Here is a 14986-nt window from a genome sequence, read left to right as displayed (position 1 = left end):
TATTGAATTACAAATTTAGATTTTTTTTACTAATTTAAACTAATTTACTCTTTTAATCTCGATGCACACATAATTAAAAATTAGAGCATATATTTTGCATAAAACAATGCATATAAATTATACGCTTGACATTTTTTTTTAATTTTACTGTGCACATTGTTGAAATTTGCAGCATACATTTTGCATAGACGATGCGTATATTTTACGTAGTTAATGCGTGACGTTTTTTCTTTTTTAAATTAGAACATACCTTTTGTATAGGCGATAGGCGATGTGTATAAATTACATAAATAATGCATAACTTTTTTTTTAATCTCGATACATTTTTTTAAAATTAAGACGTATATATTTACATAGTTGATGCGTATAAATTTGATACGACTTGATCCATATTGACTCCACTAACGGCATTGGGTTCATTGGGATGACCGCGTTCGAACGGGAATGCGAACGTCTGCATTCGCAAAAATAGAAAACGTAAATTGTGCGTTCGAACGCGGTCGTTCGAACGCCTGCATACGTTTGCATCAACAGAGAACTAAAATTTTGCGTTCGAACGCGATCGGGTGCGTTCGAATGCATCGCGGCGAAAGTTGTTAGTTTGTTAGGAATTGTTATGGTTGTTTAACTTAGTTGATGAGTCCCTAAGATGCTCATCTATAAATATATGGAGAAAATCTTAATTGAAGTTTATCTTGGATAATTAAAATTGGCTTTAGCCTTTATCTCCTTCTCAAGTTGTCTCTAGCCATTGGCGCCTTCTCGCACCTCTCTTTTTCCACCGCCCAAATATATAGTCAGCCTCCTCGAGCTTCTAACCCCCCTCTTCTACAACAACTTCTTTTCTTTCCCACCAAGGAGTAAACCTAGCATCTATCTAGCCATTGGAGAGCTATCAAGCTATGATTCGATTGACCTTCGGCCATTGTTTGGTGGATATATTTGAGATCTAACCGTCCAAATCCGGTAATCTTAGATTCATTGGAAAGCTATTTCCCAAAGCGACAACATATCAAAAATTCAGAAAGATTCATCGGTTAGATTGTTCGCAGAACCCTTCAAATTTTATAAGCCTAATCGAGTCTAGAACCTTTGCGGATTGGATTAGACGGGTTATACGACACAACAGTCTTTTTAGAATTTGTTATGGTTAAATCATTAAAAAGGGTCCGAAATTACAATTTGATAAATAAGAACCTATTTTTGCCACTTAAAAAACTGAAGAGTTTTTTGCCGCAAATTACCCCATAAGGCTTTGAAAATCATTAACAAAAGTTTTAAAATATATCAAGTTAATTAACCATCGTTATCTTAAGTGATTGATTAAACTTTGGCATCCAGCATATGTATAATATATAAAATTAGAGAATCCAACTCAGGGCGTGTTGGAATGTTGCTGTTATTAGGTTTAATTAAATATTTAATTTCTGAAATATGATTCGGTATGAAATTAAACATATAAAAAAATAAAGACTTAAACAAAAAAAAATTGTACAATTTGCCCCTTCGACTATTTAAAATGCTCTAATTTCTACGAGCTGTAGTGTATTATAATTTAATTAGTATAAGAGATAAATGGTAAGCTTTTATTCCTCAGAAGTCAGAAGTATCAATCATATAATACTAGATTACAGTACATGGGATGAAAAATATGTGGGGGTTTTTGTAAAAATATGTGGGGCTTATCCAATTACGATGAAAAAGATAATAATTGTATTAAAAAAATTATTTAGGATTTGAAACTATGTGGGGGTTTTGTAAAATTAAGTCAAACGATGAGGGGGTAAAGTGCAATTTCCCCAAAATGAAAAACCCATAAGATGCAGCAAATTCCTGTATGCCTTACTGCAGGCAATCGGATCCCTCACCAACCCCTTCTACTTGCCACTCAGATTCCCTTTCTCTCACCTAGACACCAACTGCTTCACTTTTGTCGTTTCCTTCCTTCCCACTATATATACAGCTTTACTCGATCTTCCCACTCGCATATTGCTGTTCTCTCGGCTTACCTCTTATCCTTCTCCACGTCCGCTAAGGTAAGCGCGATCGCTTTGTTCTTGAGATCTTGATCCGGTTCTTGATCTTATTAGTTTGTTGCAGTTCTCAGGTCGAGAACTGCCTTGAATCCCGTCTCTGACGAGGTTTTTGAGGGTTTTGGTGGATGAGAGGTAGATTTGGATCTTGGAGAGCTTTTGATCTTACCTTTTAGATCGTGTTTGGTCGATATAAATGGTACTTAGGATGGGTTAGATCGATCTGGTTCCCTTCGGTTGGAAGATCGATTTCTTCTAGGTTTTAATCGTATGCTCTGTTCTGAGGTGTTCTGTTATGTTTCTCTTTAATCGCTGAGCTTATTTTAAGGTGGATCCGAACCGTAGGAATGTTCTAATATTTCTTGCCAACTTGCTGACCTATAACTTGATACCGTAAGCATGTTTAATTTCTGAGGCATACCTTATAAACTTTTTGCGGTTCCAAAGAAAAAATATTTGCCCCTTATTTCCCACTTTTCTTTGGGAAAATAATTTTTTTGATTTATATGTGTCTCAATACTTGGTCGTTGATTTTTTTTTCTGAAATAAGTCAAACATGATGGAATCAACAAAACTTTGGAAAGTCGATTAATAAATATATATTTTGGATCCTGATGACCAACTATATTTATTTGTGAAGATACACCAACTAACAACACATGTTCTGTGCGAATGAATCTTTTGCTTCATACTTGTCTTATTCTATTGAAGAAACAAATGGTTGGTTAGTGAATGCCAGACATATTGATTCTTTCGATCAAATAGTCATTTTTTGGTTCTATCTGCATAGAGAGATGGCGTCGCACATTGTTGGGTACCCCCGCATGGGGCCAAAGAGAGAGCTTAAGTTTGCGTTGGAATCCTTTTGGGATGGGAAGAGCAGCGCCGAAGATTTGCAGAAGGTTGCTGCTGATCTCAGGTCTTCCATCTGGAAGCAAATGGCTGAAGCTGGGATTAAGTATATTCCAAGCAATACTTTCTCGTACTACGATCAAATGCTTGATACCACAGCAATGCTTGGTGCCGTCCCGGAACGATACTCATGGACAGGCGGAGAGATTGGGTTCGACACCTACTTCTCTATGGCCAGAGGAAATGCCGCCGTGCCTGCTATGGAGATGACCAAGTGGTTTGACACTAACTAGTAAGCCATCTGACCCACCTTGAGGCTTAGCGCACCTACTTTTTTCATTATGGTTTCTTATCCTTGTTTTGTTTGTTTTTGATATCTAGTCATTTCATTGTTCCCGAATTGGGCCCAAACATGAAGTTCTCTTATTCTTCTCACAAGGCTGTCACTGAATACAAGGAAGCAAAGGCGGTAAGTATGTAGAAGTTTAATTTAATTTATGCACTATTTGCATTTGTGTATATGAGTTTAGCTTAATTGGAGCGTTATTGTCCTTGGTGCTCTGAGGCAATATTTTGCCAATTGCTTCTCTAAATATGTTGAGTATTTCTTATATTTTCTAGTGTAATGTGAAATCTGTTAATATTGAGTATATTGCTTTGTCAAATTTTTCCTGCTCACTCTTTACATGCCTCTTATATAGCTTGGCATTAATACGGTTCCAGTGCTTATTGGACCTGTGACATACTTGTTGCTCTCAAAACCTGCTAAAGGTGTGGAAAAATCATTTTCTCTTCTGTCTCTGCTTGGAAGTATTCTTCCTATATACAAGTAAGGGTCTAAAATGGTGCCTAATCATTATTGACTACTCTCTCTTCTTTATCCTTTATGTTGTGGTACCAATGACACACTAAAATTCAGGGAAGTTATTGCTGAGCTGAAGGCAGCAGGTGCTTCGTGGATTCAACTAGATGAACCAACCCTTGTGAAGGATCTTGATTCCCACCAATTGGCCGCATTTTCCAAGGCATACTCAGAACTGGAATCATCATTCTCTGGTTTAAATGTGCTTGTCGAGACCTACTTTGCTGATGTTCCTTCTGAAGCATATAAGTAAGTTGGTCTCCCACTAGGTTGATGTGCCTTATTATATTCTATATATACAGTTTTCATAGTGTTTTTACACTTTTACTTTTACCTATCAAAATTCATTGAAAGGTTTTGCCCATTTCAGGACCATCACTGCCTTGAATGGCATTTCTGGTTTTGGTTTTGATCTTGTTCGTGGAACCAAGACACTTGATCTTATTAAAAATGTGGGCTTCCCTGCTGGAAAGTATCTTTTTGCTGGAGTTGTGGATGGGCGGAACATTTGGGCCAATGATCTTGCTGCCTCTCTAAGCACTCTTCAGGCTCTTGAGGCTGTTGTTGGCAAAGGTACTTGTAGTTGTATATTTTCCTATTTTCAGCTTGTCCTCTAGATGTATTATGGTGATCCGTATTGTTTGCTTTTTAGACAAGCTTGTGGTCTCGACTTCCTGCTCACTCATGCACACTGCTGTTGATCTTGTAAATGAGACAAAGTTGGATGGTGAAATCAAATTATGGCTGGCCTTTGCTGCACAAAAGGTGGTTGAGGTCAATGCACTTGCCAAGGCATTAGCTGATCAGAAGGATGAGGTATAGCCTTTTGTATCCAGTGATGTCATTCATACTTAAGCATATTTTTTCTTTCATCGGATAAGAAGAAATGGAGATGGTCTTAAAACCATAAGTTCTTCCGCGATCTGCTCTACTTTTAGTACTCTTCTACTAAATCAGATAGTTAATGCTCTTTTTTGCATACCATGGTAGTTGATACCAATTTTCTCCCCATTAATCATATTGGCAGGTTTTCTTCTCAGCAAATGCTTCAGCTCAGGCTTCAAGGAAGTCATCTCCTAGAGTGACTAATGAAGAAGTTCAAACGGCTGTAAGTAGCAACGAGTTTTGTCTTCCTTTCTAGTTTTAGATTAGGGCTTTTAAGTACCAATGCAGCTGTGGGATTTCATTTTCAGGCTGCTGCACTGAAGGGCTCTGACCACCGCCGAGCTACAAATGTTAGTGCCAGATTAGACGCACAACAGAAGAAGCTCAATCTTCCAATTCTTGCTACCACCACTATTGGTTCATTCCCCCAGACAATGGACCTACGGAGAGTGCGACGGGAATACAAGGCTAAGAAGTTTGTGATGATTACTTGCAATATTATTCTATTTATTATACTGCTTAGATTCCTCTCTCTTGTTTCTTAAGCATTATTGCTCCGTGGCAGAATCTCTGAGGAGGAGTACGTGAATGCCATCAAGGAGGAAATTAGCAAGGTTGTCAAGCTCCAAGAAGAACTTGACATTGATGTCCTGGTTCATGGAGAGCCTGAGGTGAGCATTCTTACTCACATCGCATCATCATTCCTTAAAACTAATGTTGAACTCTGTATACACAATAACGACAATAATAAGCTATCATGCATTTTCTTGCTGGTTCCTCTTTTGTCTATATAACTCAGTCCCTCTCAAGACACCTTCCACTTCAATAAAATCTGCACTAGCACATTATGTGGTCCATTAAAAGCTTAACAGAGTTTGGTTAGCTTTTAAGATTTGTTTTGGTATCTGTTCTTACTAAGCTGCGCATGCCGTTGCTTGCTCAAACTTAAGGAAGTTCTTTTGCACAGAGAAACGACATGGTTGAATACTTTGGGGAGCAACTATCAGGCTTTGCATTCACAGTCAACGGCTGGGTGCAGTCTTACGGATCGCGATGCGTCAAGCCACCGATCATCTACGGTGATGTAAGCCGTCCCAAGGCCATGACTGTCTTCTGGTCTTCAATGGCACAAAGCATGACTGCTCGCCCGATGAAGGGAATGTTGACAGGCCCTGTCACCATTCTTAACTGGTCTTTTGTCAGGAATGACCAACCGAGGTACTTACTGCCTAGGAATTCTATCATTATTTTCTGTCGTGTATTTCGAGATAAAGTGATACCTATTGGTATACCAGGTTTGAGACATGCTATCAGATTGCTCTTGCAATTAAGAAAGAGGTTGAAGATCTGGAAGCTGCTGGTATTCAGGTCAGTCTATTTTGCATCGAGAGAACTTGTCAATCAAAAGTTACTATTAATCTTTAATGATGTTAATGTGCAATCATCATATTATATTTCTTCCCCTGAAGTTTTCTCTTGCTGTCGTCTTGGTTGGCAGGTTATCCAAATTGATGAAGCAGCTTTAAGAGAAGGCTTGCCTCTTCGCAAGTCAGAGCAGGCTTTCTACTTGGATTGGGCTGTCCACTCCTTTAGGATCACTAACTGTGGCGTCCAAGACACCACTCAGGTACTTTCCTTAAGATGCATTTATGCTTTTGCTAATATGCATGTCCTAGTGCATGGAGCTCCCACTTATGCACTAAGATGTTCACAATTTTGCTAGTTATACAGTTCCTGTTCAAGGATTTGAGCTTTTTCAAGACCAACATCTAACAACTACATCTTCTTACAGATTCACACCCACATGTGCTATTCCAACTTCAACGACATCATCCACTCCATCATCAACATGGACGCCGATGTGATCACCATCGAGAATTCACGTTCCGACGAGAAGCTGCTTTCTGTTTTCCGCGAAGGTGTCAAGTATGGTGCTGGAATTGGCCCTGGGGTGTATGACATCCACTCTCCGAGGATCCCTTCCACCGAAGAGATCGCCGACCGCATCAACAAGATGCTTGCGGTGTTGGAGACTAACATCCTCTGGGTAAACCCTGACTGTGGGCTCAAGACCCGTAAGTATACCGAGGTCAAGCCTGCCCTCACCAACATGGTTTCTGCAGCCAAGCTCCTCCGCACCCAGCTGGCCAGTGCCAAATAAGCCTTCTACTTCAGTAATATTTCTTACCCAATGAAGAGAGATTCTCTATTTCCAGGTAATTAATACGGGTCTATGATTGCTGAGTGTGTTGCCTCACCACTATATTTCTTCGGTATTATTATTTTTAAATTCGTTTGCCTCCCTTCTAGTGGGTTACGAGATGGTCTGAAATGCCTAATTGGGTTCATAAATGGATGGAAATTTTTATTAATAATGCATATATTTTTTAATCTTCGATGTAATAAGCAGTATCGATCTCTAAAGTGTAATTTTCTATAGATGTGAAACACCCAAACCTAAAGCACGTAGCAATATAGGTTCACACTATAAATAATCTTAAACAAATATGAGTCCGGTTACAAATTATACAAGTCACAACAAGCCTTCAAGATACACATCCAAAATACAATTCTAAAATCCAAAATACAACTTTAAAATCTAAAATACAACTCTAAAATTAAAAATACAATGCCAATCATAACACTCTCGTAGAACTCAATATAACTAATAGACATAGACATAACTAAAATAAAAAAGCAGCTATTCCTCGCTACCCGCACCTGCTTTTCCGAAATGATGCCACCAAGGTAGTGAGTACATAGCCTAGCGAGTAGAATCCATACAATCTATAATAATAAAATCACAGGTGCATATCCAATACATGCCTATAGTAACTAGCAATAATAATACACTTGTTTAAATGACTTATCAGAGGTTACTAAATTAATGCAATCAATAAAAACTACATGTCACTATCCTTGACATGCCAACTCCTAATCATATCAATGTAAGTCCACACAGGTATAAGCTTGATACAATCTTTTATTTATACAAATCTTAATCATAGTATTTATATGTTATGCTTAGAAATAAAATAGTAGTTTAGTCATTTTATGCTCACTAAGGCATTAATCATATTTTATCATAGCTCACCGAGCCATTCACCACACAGTGTAGATATTCTCAAGAAAATCATCCACATAATCATCCATCATCTCATACATCGAGGAGGGATATATACACATCTAACGATAATGCGACCCAAATATACATGGCAATACTGTATATGACCACTAGTTGTCTGTGGCCATCAGACTAAGAATACTGGTCGTTGGCTCATATCTCACTCTCTCTAAATCATCACCGTCCTCAGCTGGAGAATCGAGAGCCCTCGGCTCAACAATAGACGCCCCTAACTCTATGTTGTCGGGTATTACTATAAATATATCTCTGCCTCATAATCATGTTCTTCTATCATCATAATATAGTTCTGACTATGCAGTATAATTATCTGAATGTCACATAGGCTCCCGATCTCAGGTGTATGCTGCTAATAATATAGTCATATATGATACACTCTACTTTTAACCCCGAGCTGAGTGAATAGGGGCACTGTCTAGTCAAAACTCGACTACTAATGATAGGTGAAAGTGGTGCAGTGTCTGTGAGTGTATAAATCATATTATAGTCATCACGATTGTTATATTTTATATTAATAACAGATATTTATGCAAGACTTTATTATATACGATACATGCAGAGCATCGTTATATATATGCTAACATTAACATTTTCATAATATCATGATGAGTAAACTATTAATAATTGCACATGTCAAGATATATCATGGTATACTAGATGCATGTATTAATACTATTCTAGACTTGTATAAACTCTACTTGCTTGGGGTCTCCACAGTACTCTAGCTTTCCTCAGCTAGCCGGCTCATCGGAATTCCAAAATATTACTCACTTAGTGTAGATACTATTAATTCATGCAAGTAAAGTCATACATAAGATTAGCGAATTAATAGAATTAATTATCTTATTAGAATATTTATGTTTAGGCATATACATGAGTCAAGGGTCCCCTAGGGTGAGTTTTATGTCATCACAAAATTCACACTATTTAGATAATAATAAATTGTCTTTAAGGGAGTGGTTAGGCTCTGGACTAAAGAAATGGGGATATATGTCGAAATGACCCCAAATGGGCTAGGTTAGGGTGTTGGTTGGGCTCAAGCCCAAACCAATAGGCAAGGGAGGCCTTGGTGAGCTTCAGTCCAACTGCAGCCCACAAGGTTGGCTAAAGTGGGCTGGGAGTCCAACCACGGCCCACCAAGGCTTGGTTGGTGAGCTGTGGTCTGCAGCCCACCCAACCTAGGCTTGGTGGGCTGCGGTCTAGACCGCATCACACCAAGGGAGGGTCTGTGGGCTGCGGTCTAACCGCAGCTAAGGGCTTAGATTGAGAGCTTGGGGGTGGGGGTTCTGCTAAACCCCCTTCCACCATCTCCCTCCAAGCAAGGGAGGAGACAGAGGATGGGAAACACAGACCCATGAGGCGGTAGTGCTGGTGACGCAGCCACGAGGTCGACGGTGCCGGCGGTGCAGCCACGAGGCCGAGTAAGGCACGACGGCCGAGAGGGGTAAGTAAAAGGGGAAGAAAAAGGAAAGAGGGGAGGAGGGATCAATGGCGGTGGGGCGCGCTCCATGCAAAAATATCTCTATTTTTTTAGAAAAATAAATAAAAGGATAACCCCCATTATAATGAATTCTGATTATTCAGAGTTATAGTTAGGGAGTTGAACATTTAGTCATTATCATAATGACTAATTGCACTTATTACTTATTAGGAGTAGGAGTAGTCTACTCGTAGTCACATAGTAGTTCTTTTCATGTCTCATTATTCAAATTTTTTGTCCTGGAATATAATAAAAATATTCTAGATATCCAATTCCTCTTTCCTCTCTTCACTACGGGCCTGAAGCCCAATTAGAGAGCCCCTCCCTTCCACCGGAGCCCTCGGATCGGCGGCTAGACGCGAAATTGTCAGCCGTCGGGGACTTCGACGACGGTGAGGGGGAGGGGTTAATCTACTAAATTACAGAGGGTTAGGGGCTTATCGTGGTTCGTGCGCTTGGCTTCGTCGGATTCGGGGTGTCGGCAACCCGAGAGAGAGGAGAGGGAGGGAGAGAGAGATAGCGGGGTGGAGGAAGAAGAAAAAGGGCACGACGTCGGTGGCGTGCACGACAGGGGAAGAAGAAGAAGAAAAGGAGGACGGAGTGGCAGGGCTGTGATGCACGCGCCTGCGTCGGTTTTTTTTTTTCTTTTTTTTAATTTTTTTGAGTGTTACAGGATGTGATCGAAGTTGGTTTTGTTTAAGAACCAGGAATAAGTGTATATGTTGTTTAATCATTGACATTGACATAAGTTGTCCATGCTCTTTAGGGAGGGCATATGGTTTATTTTTTTTCTTTAGTGCCTGAGATTGTTCTGAATGTTTCTCTTTTCTATGTGTATAAAATTTGTAAATATGATTGAAATTAATGAAGTTATCCGTAGCTTTTGAATTAAAATACATTCCACAAACTTAATTTTGATGGATCATGGGATAGATCCATTGGACAAGGCCAAACACCTTGGGGGTAGTTGCCAGAAATGATCAAGTGGCTCTATTTCGATGGGTTCTGCTATAGAATACTAATTTCTACTTTTATAAATTTTTTTATTACTCATGCTGATTGGATTTGTAATAGGACAGTCGATTGAGTTACCCATTTTGGTATACAATAGTCCATTTTTTTTTTTAAGAGCTGAACATCTCTTGCTTCTCCCCGATCTTAACTGTATTCTTCCTTTTGACGCTTCCAGGAATTCTCCTTTGGCGTGATAATTAATCTATAGCTTATCTAAGAGCTCTCGTTTTAATAAAAAAAAAGAATACATTCCACGAAGCCAGTTTGATCGTGTCATCTCACGCGATTCCCGCTCGAATATATTGCCTCGATTCAATTCGCTCCTACCTTCATATCTATTTAGTATTTAACTTCGACTCTCATTTCTTACCATTCTAACCCCTCTCTCTCTCTCTCTCTCTCTCTCTCTCTCTCTCTCTCTCTCTCTCTCTCTCTACGCCATGTACAAAACCCGGCTCCAGGAGCTGTGCCAGCGGCGGATGTGGGCCCTCCCGGAGTACACAGCCAGCCGCGATGGCCCCGACCACAACCCTCGCTTCTACGCCACCGTCTTCGTCAATGGAGCCTCCTTCGACTCCCCCGAGGCCTCCAAGTCCTCCAAGGAGGCCCACAACAAGGCCGCCATGGTCGCCTTCGACCACCTCGCCGCCTCCGCCGGGGAGGTACCTCCATCCCCTTCCGCTCCTCGGGCTCCAGGTGAGCGATTCTTGCAGCGATCTCGATTGGGGGTTTGGGAATCGGGATGTTGATTGATGGGATTTAGGGGTTTTGCTAGTGGAATTGGTTAAAAGATGGGCTTTTATGGTGGTGGTGGATCGATTGGGGACATTACTGTGGCTTTTGAGACGTTGGTTCATGAGCAAAAAATGTGTGATCTTTGGTTCTATCTACGTCGTCCCATCTATTTTTATAGATTTTGGGTGAAATTAAGCGCAGAAAGCATAAGGAAATAACGGCCATCTTGCTTTTGGGCATTTAATTTTACATTCTCTCGGTGTGCAATCAGTTTGCTGCTTTTATCGTATTTTATTTTTTTTGCTACGTCAGTTTAAGATAACAATAATATGTAAGTCGTTTATGTAGATTATTGCCTTTATCCTGATGTTTATGCAGATATTTTGTTGTCTTTAAGAAATTGAAGATTCTTGTTTACTTATTGCGACTAATGATATTTTCCCATCCTCGAGAGAACAGAATGAACGCATTTGATTATGTGAAGAGAACTGGTGTGTTATTGTTTGAATATTGTTGGATAAGATTGCTTTGGTACATAGGAACCTTATGACCATAAAGGGACCAATTTCAAATCAGATTAATGATGTCAAAATCTGTTTAATGTAGCTAGCCTTGTGCATAGGCATGCTTCCAAGTCTGTTTATTTGTCCCTTTTTCATCTATAATTAGGTAACTACTCTAGTCGTTGGTAGCTCTCTAATCGTGAGTCTTTGGAAGATCTTATGCTCCAATTCCGTCTAAGTGGAAAACATAATTAATCTGTGTTTTCAAAATAAAAGGGAGCTATGTCATCTGACCTCCCATCGGCTCATATTGGTTCAAGTCTGCAAGTCACTCAGTTTAGCTTTGATGCTTCTGTTTCAAATAGACCTGGAAGTAAATGTACAATTTAAAATTGATTGGAAGTGAACCTGTGAATAAAGATGCACTAATAAGCAACGGAACATTAGTTTTACTAGTGTATTAAATATGTGAACTTTTAGGTACTGTTGAAAGGCTGCTTACATACTTGTAACTCCTTTTTTCCATCCTTTTCGTTGATAAGTGGGTTGTCTTGTTCTTATTCTTATGTGATTTATTTCATGCTAAGAAAAGTCATTCCTACGAATTCTTGCCACTCTTGTTGTTTTTAACTTTTTTGATATCCTCATTTTTGATATTTTCCTTGTAGAAAGCCAAATATCTTTCAAGAATCAGCTGCAGATTTATGCACAAAAGAAAAATATAGAACTACCAATATACAATATTATAAGTGGGGTTTCACTTCATGCCCATTGCTTCAAGGCTACTGTTAAAGTTGATGGGAAAGACTTTGAAAGTCCAGAATATTTTAAGACAATTAAGGAAGCGGAACATGCTGCTGCACAAGTTGCTTTGATGTGTTTGCCACATGAAGAAAGTCAACCAAAAAAGTTACCAGTCTGTTCCTGTCTTGCACATCTGTTTATTTTGCGCTTCTCGGATTTGAAGTAAATGTTAACAAGGCTCTTCTGTTTTGCAGGATGAATCAATGATGTACAAAAACTTTTTACAGGAATTGATGCAGAAAGAAGGCTTATCCTTACCTACATATACAACAGTCAGCGATAGTGCAAGTCATACACCTAGTTTTTCGTCTACTGTTGAAGTAGAAGGTGAGCATTTTAAGGGAGACGTTGCAAAGACAAAGAAGCAGGCAGAGATTAATGCTGCAAAGATTGCTTGGTGCCATTTAAAAGAGCGTAAGCCACTGTTGCCTTCTGTATTATCCTTTTAAGTCTTTTCTCCAACTTGTTTGATGCTATTGATTCTAGTCTTTCCTTCTAGCTATTTCCTAGTTGTGATGCTAGTCAGTTTTTAATCAATATGATATTGCTCTTGATGCTAAGTTTTCCATTTCTTTTCTTCTGTTTTTAGAGAAAGTTTAGATAGTATACTATCCTCTTGATACTTGTTAATGATCTTTCTGTGGGCTAACTTTTGGTACTATTGTACAAGCAAAATGTTAGAGCATCACATGCCAAGTTCAACCCTGCATATCAACTGTTCCTTTTCTTTTTCTAAGAGAATTCAGAAAGTTTATTATTTTCTCTTTATACTCTTTGGTGTCCAGTACACTTTCTGATTCTCTGCAGTCAAGATGAGATTTAATATTTTTGTTATCTACAGGGTTTACTTTCTGTTGAGACTCAATGAAGTACATGTTTTGCTAATTTGTAATAACTTATAAGCAGTTCTTAGCTTAGTCAAAGAATTACCAAGCCACCATGTGGTGTAATTCTCATGAGCAGGTTCAGATGTTTACTATTTACTATTTTGTCTGGATAATGCCCAGCTTCTCTTTACCTCCTAAGTTTCTGGCATATTCAGCTTGTATATTTGACTATGGAAGAGATAGCTAGTAGCTTCATGCATTCGTTTAGTCACATTTTTGAATTGATGTCTGAACGGGTTTAAATTTTTGGGTATCCTTGCAGGTAGACAGAGCCGGCTTTCCTATGCTCCTTCATTAAATTCCTATGTGCAAAAGCAACCTGAACCTTCTTGTCGACCGACTATACCGATATTTAGCATGATCTCGGAGAAGGAAAGTGCTCTAACACCTCCATTAGCAGGTAAGCTGAATTCCTCAATTGTTGTTCTGTGTTTGCTTAAAGCAATATATTGTGAATACATGCATTAATGTATGCTCACTTTTGTATGTTTTGTATCACTTATGCAGCTCATTTTATAAAGCCTAAGCACTCGTTCAATTGTGGAATAAGAGTGAAACAGTCATAACTATTATAGTTTTAATACTAGTATAAATTATTATAATATTTAGTTCAATACTAATCATATTTCCATCTCTCTTGATTCCATTAAATCTCTCCCAGATGGTCAAAAAATCAGTGTACTTGATATAATGAGAAGTTCTGGAAACTTCGAAAATGATCAGTCAGCCCCTCCTCATAAGCCAGGTGCTGATTATACAATGAAGGATGGAGAGTTGGTGGAACACACCATGTCTAGAGATATGAGGTTGTCATCTTCTACATTGGCTGATTGCTCTAATCGCACTGTTGCAAATATAGTTAGTGGATATCCTAAGGGTGGAGGAAAAAGTTCATTGCCGTGTAACAGAGTTCATGTGTATCCAAGGAAGCCCAACTTAGTATTATCTGAAGGTGCAACTGAGCTTCCCTTTAGCGATGATTTGTGGGTGGCTGTCAGCCTAGATTTCGCAAACAATGAAGGTAAAGTGCAAGTATCTTCTAATGTCTTCTTCTTGGAAAGAATCTAGTTGCCACTGATCTTCTTAGCTTGACAGTTGCTTTGTTTCCTATTGCAGGAGTCAACAGTTGAACCGGCTATTTAAGTGAATTAAAAGAGAAACAGATTGTCTCCTGATACTTATGTTTTATGAATGTGTTGATGATACATTAACACTGTACCATTGCAATTAATATTGGTCGTCTTTAGCTGGTCCAATCCCTGAAGATACTGTACTTAAGCAACAGAGGGCAAAAACCATACTTGTAGGATTTCCATGTTCAGTCAAACCCCAACGTAGATATGAACATTGCTCAAGTTCAGATGTCTTCAGTTGGACTCTCCGATGTCGGATATGAACATTGCTCGTTCTGATGAACATATGAGAAGTTGGTACTGGTTTTTGGCTTCAGTCTTCTGTTGCATCTTTGGAATAATGTGAATGTCTATAGTAATATTGAATGGCATGGTGATTATTATTATTTTTTTTGCAGTATTTGTTGCCATCTATTATTTGCCATTTTCATTTTGATTATGTAATTGAATTGGATGGTAACACTACAGATTAACAGTTATGTTGAAAGCAAGGAGGGTATAATATGAGCCATTTTAATCAATCTACCTATGAAAGAAATATTCTCAGATTTAAATCCCAGAGGTTATAATTCTCTCTCTAAACAAAGAAAAGAAAATAAAAATAAATGGAAAATAGATAATTACCAACCCATTCGTAAATCTACAAGAAAGACAAT

General features: G+C 38.7%; 2 protein-coding genes across 2 annotated transcripts; both read left to right on the top strand.

The window, feature by feature from the left end:
- Positions 1-1974: 1974 nt before the first annotated feature.
- On the top strand, positions 1975-7023 carry LOC140795954 (5-methyltetrahydropteroyltriglutamate--homocysteine methyltransferase 2-like). Its single transcript, XM_073148781.1, has 14 exons — positions 1975-2036; positions 2824-3177; positions 3267-3354; positions 3587-3714; positions 3805-3996; positions 4118-4320; positions 4400-4563; positions 4775-4855; positions 4941-5107; positions 5198-5303; positions 5600-5850; positions 5928-6000; positions 6131-6259; positions 6425-7023. Exons 2-14 carry the CDS (start codon positions 2828-2830, stop codon positions 6791-6793), a joined length of 2301 nt encoding a protein of 766 aa, XP_073004882.1. The 5' UTR covers positions 1975-2036; positions 2824-2827; the 3' UTR covers positions 6794-7023.
- Positions 7024-10445: 3422 nt separating this feature from the next.
- On the top strand, positions 10446-14727 carry LOC140795953 (double-stranded RNA-binding protein 1-like). Its single transcript, XM_073148780.1, has 6 exons — positions 10446-10964; positions 12175-12422; positions 12505-12724; positions 13460-13597; positions 13859-14218; positions 14314-14727. Exons 1-6 carry the CDS (start codon positions 10709-10711, stop codon positions 14325-14327), a joined length of 1236 nt encoding a protein of 411 aa, XP_073004881.1. The 5' UTR covers positions 10446-10708; the 3' UTR covers positions 14328-14727.
- Positions 14728-14986: the final 259 nt, after the last annotated feature.

The sequence above is a fragment of the Typha latifolia genome, chromosome 10, assembly GCF_019914945.1.
Source record: "Typha latifolia isolate L0001 chromosome 10, TyphaL0001v2, whole genome shotgun sequence".
Classification (NCBI taxonomy): Eukaryota; Viridiplantae; Streptophyta; class Magnoliopsida; order Poales; family Typhaceae; genus Typha; species Typha latifolia.
The sequence above is the reverse complement of the archived record's forward strand: the minus strand, read 5'-3'. Positions and strand labels throughout refer to the sequence as shown.

Bases quoted from the DNA above. Each gene is read 5' to 3' on its own strand.
- LOC140795954 (XM_073148781.1), top strand. From the start codon at position 2,828: ATGGCGTCGCACATTGTTGGGTACCCCCGCATGGGGCCAAAGAGAGAG. The intron at 3,997-4,117 runs GTAAGTTGGTCT...TGCCCATTTCAG, and splicing joins GTTCCTTCTGAAGCATATAA to GACCATCACTGCCTTGAATG. The intron at 5,304-5,599 runs GTGAGCATTCTT...TCTTTTGCACAG, and splicing joins TGGTTCATGGAGAGCCTGAG to AGAAACGACATGGTTGAATA.
- LOC140795953 (XM_073148780.1), top strand. From the start codon at position 10,709: ATGTACAAAACCCGGCTCCAGGAGCTGTGCCAGCGGCGGATGTGGGCC. The intron at 12,725-13,459 runs GTAAGCCACTGT...GTATCCTTGCAG, and splicing joins TTGGTGCCATTTAAAAGAGC to GTAGACAGAGCCGGCTTTCC. The intron at 13,598-13,858 runs GTAAGCTGAATT...AATCTCTCCCAG, and splicing joins TCTAACACCTCCATTAGCAG to ATGGTCAAAAAATCAGTGTA.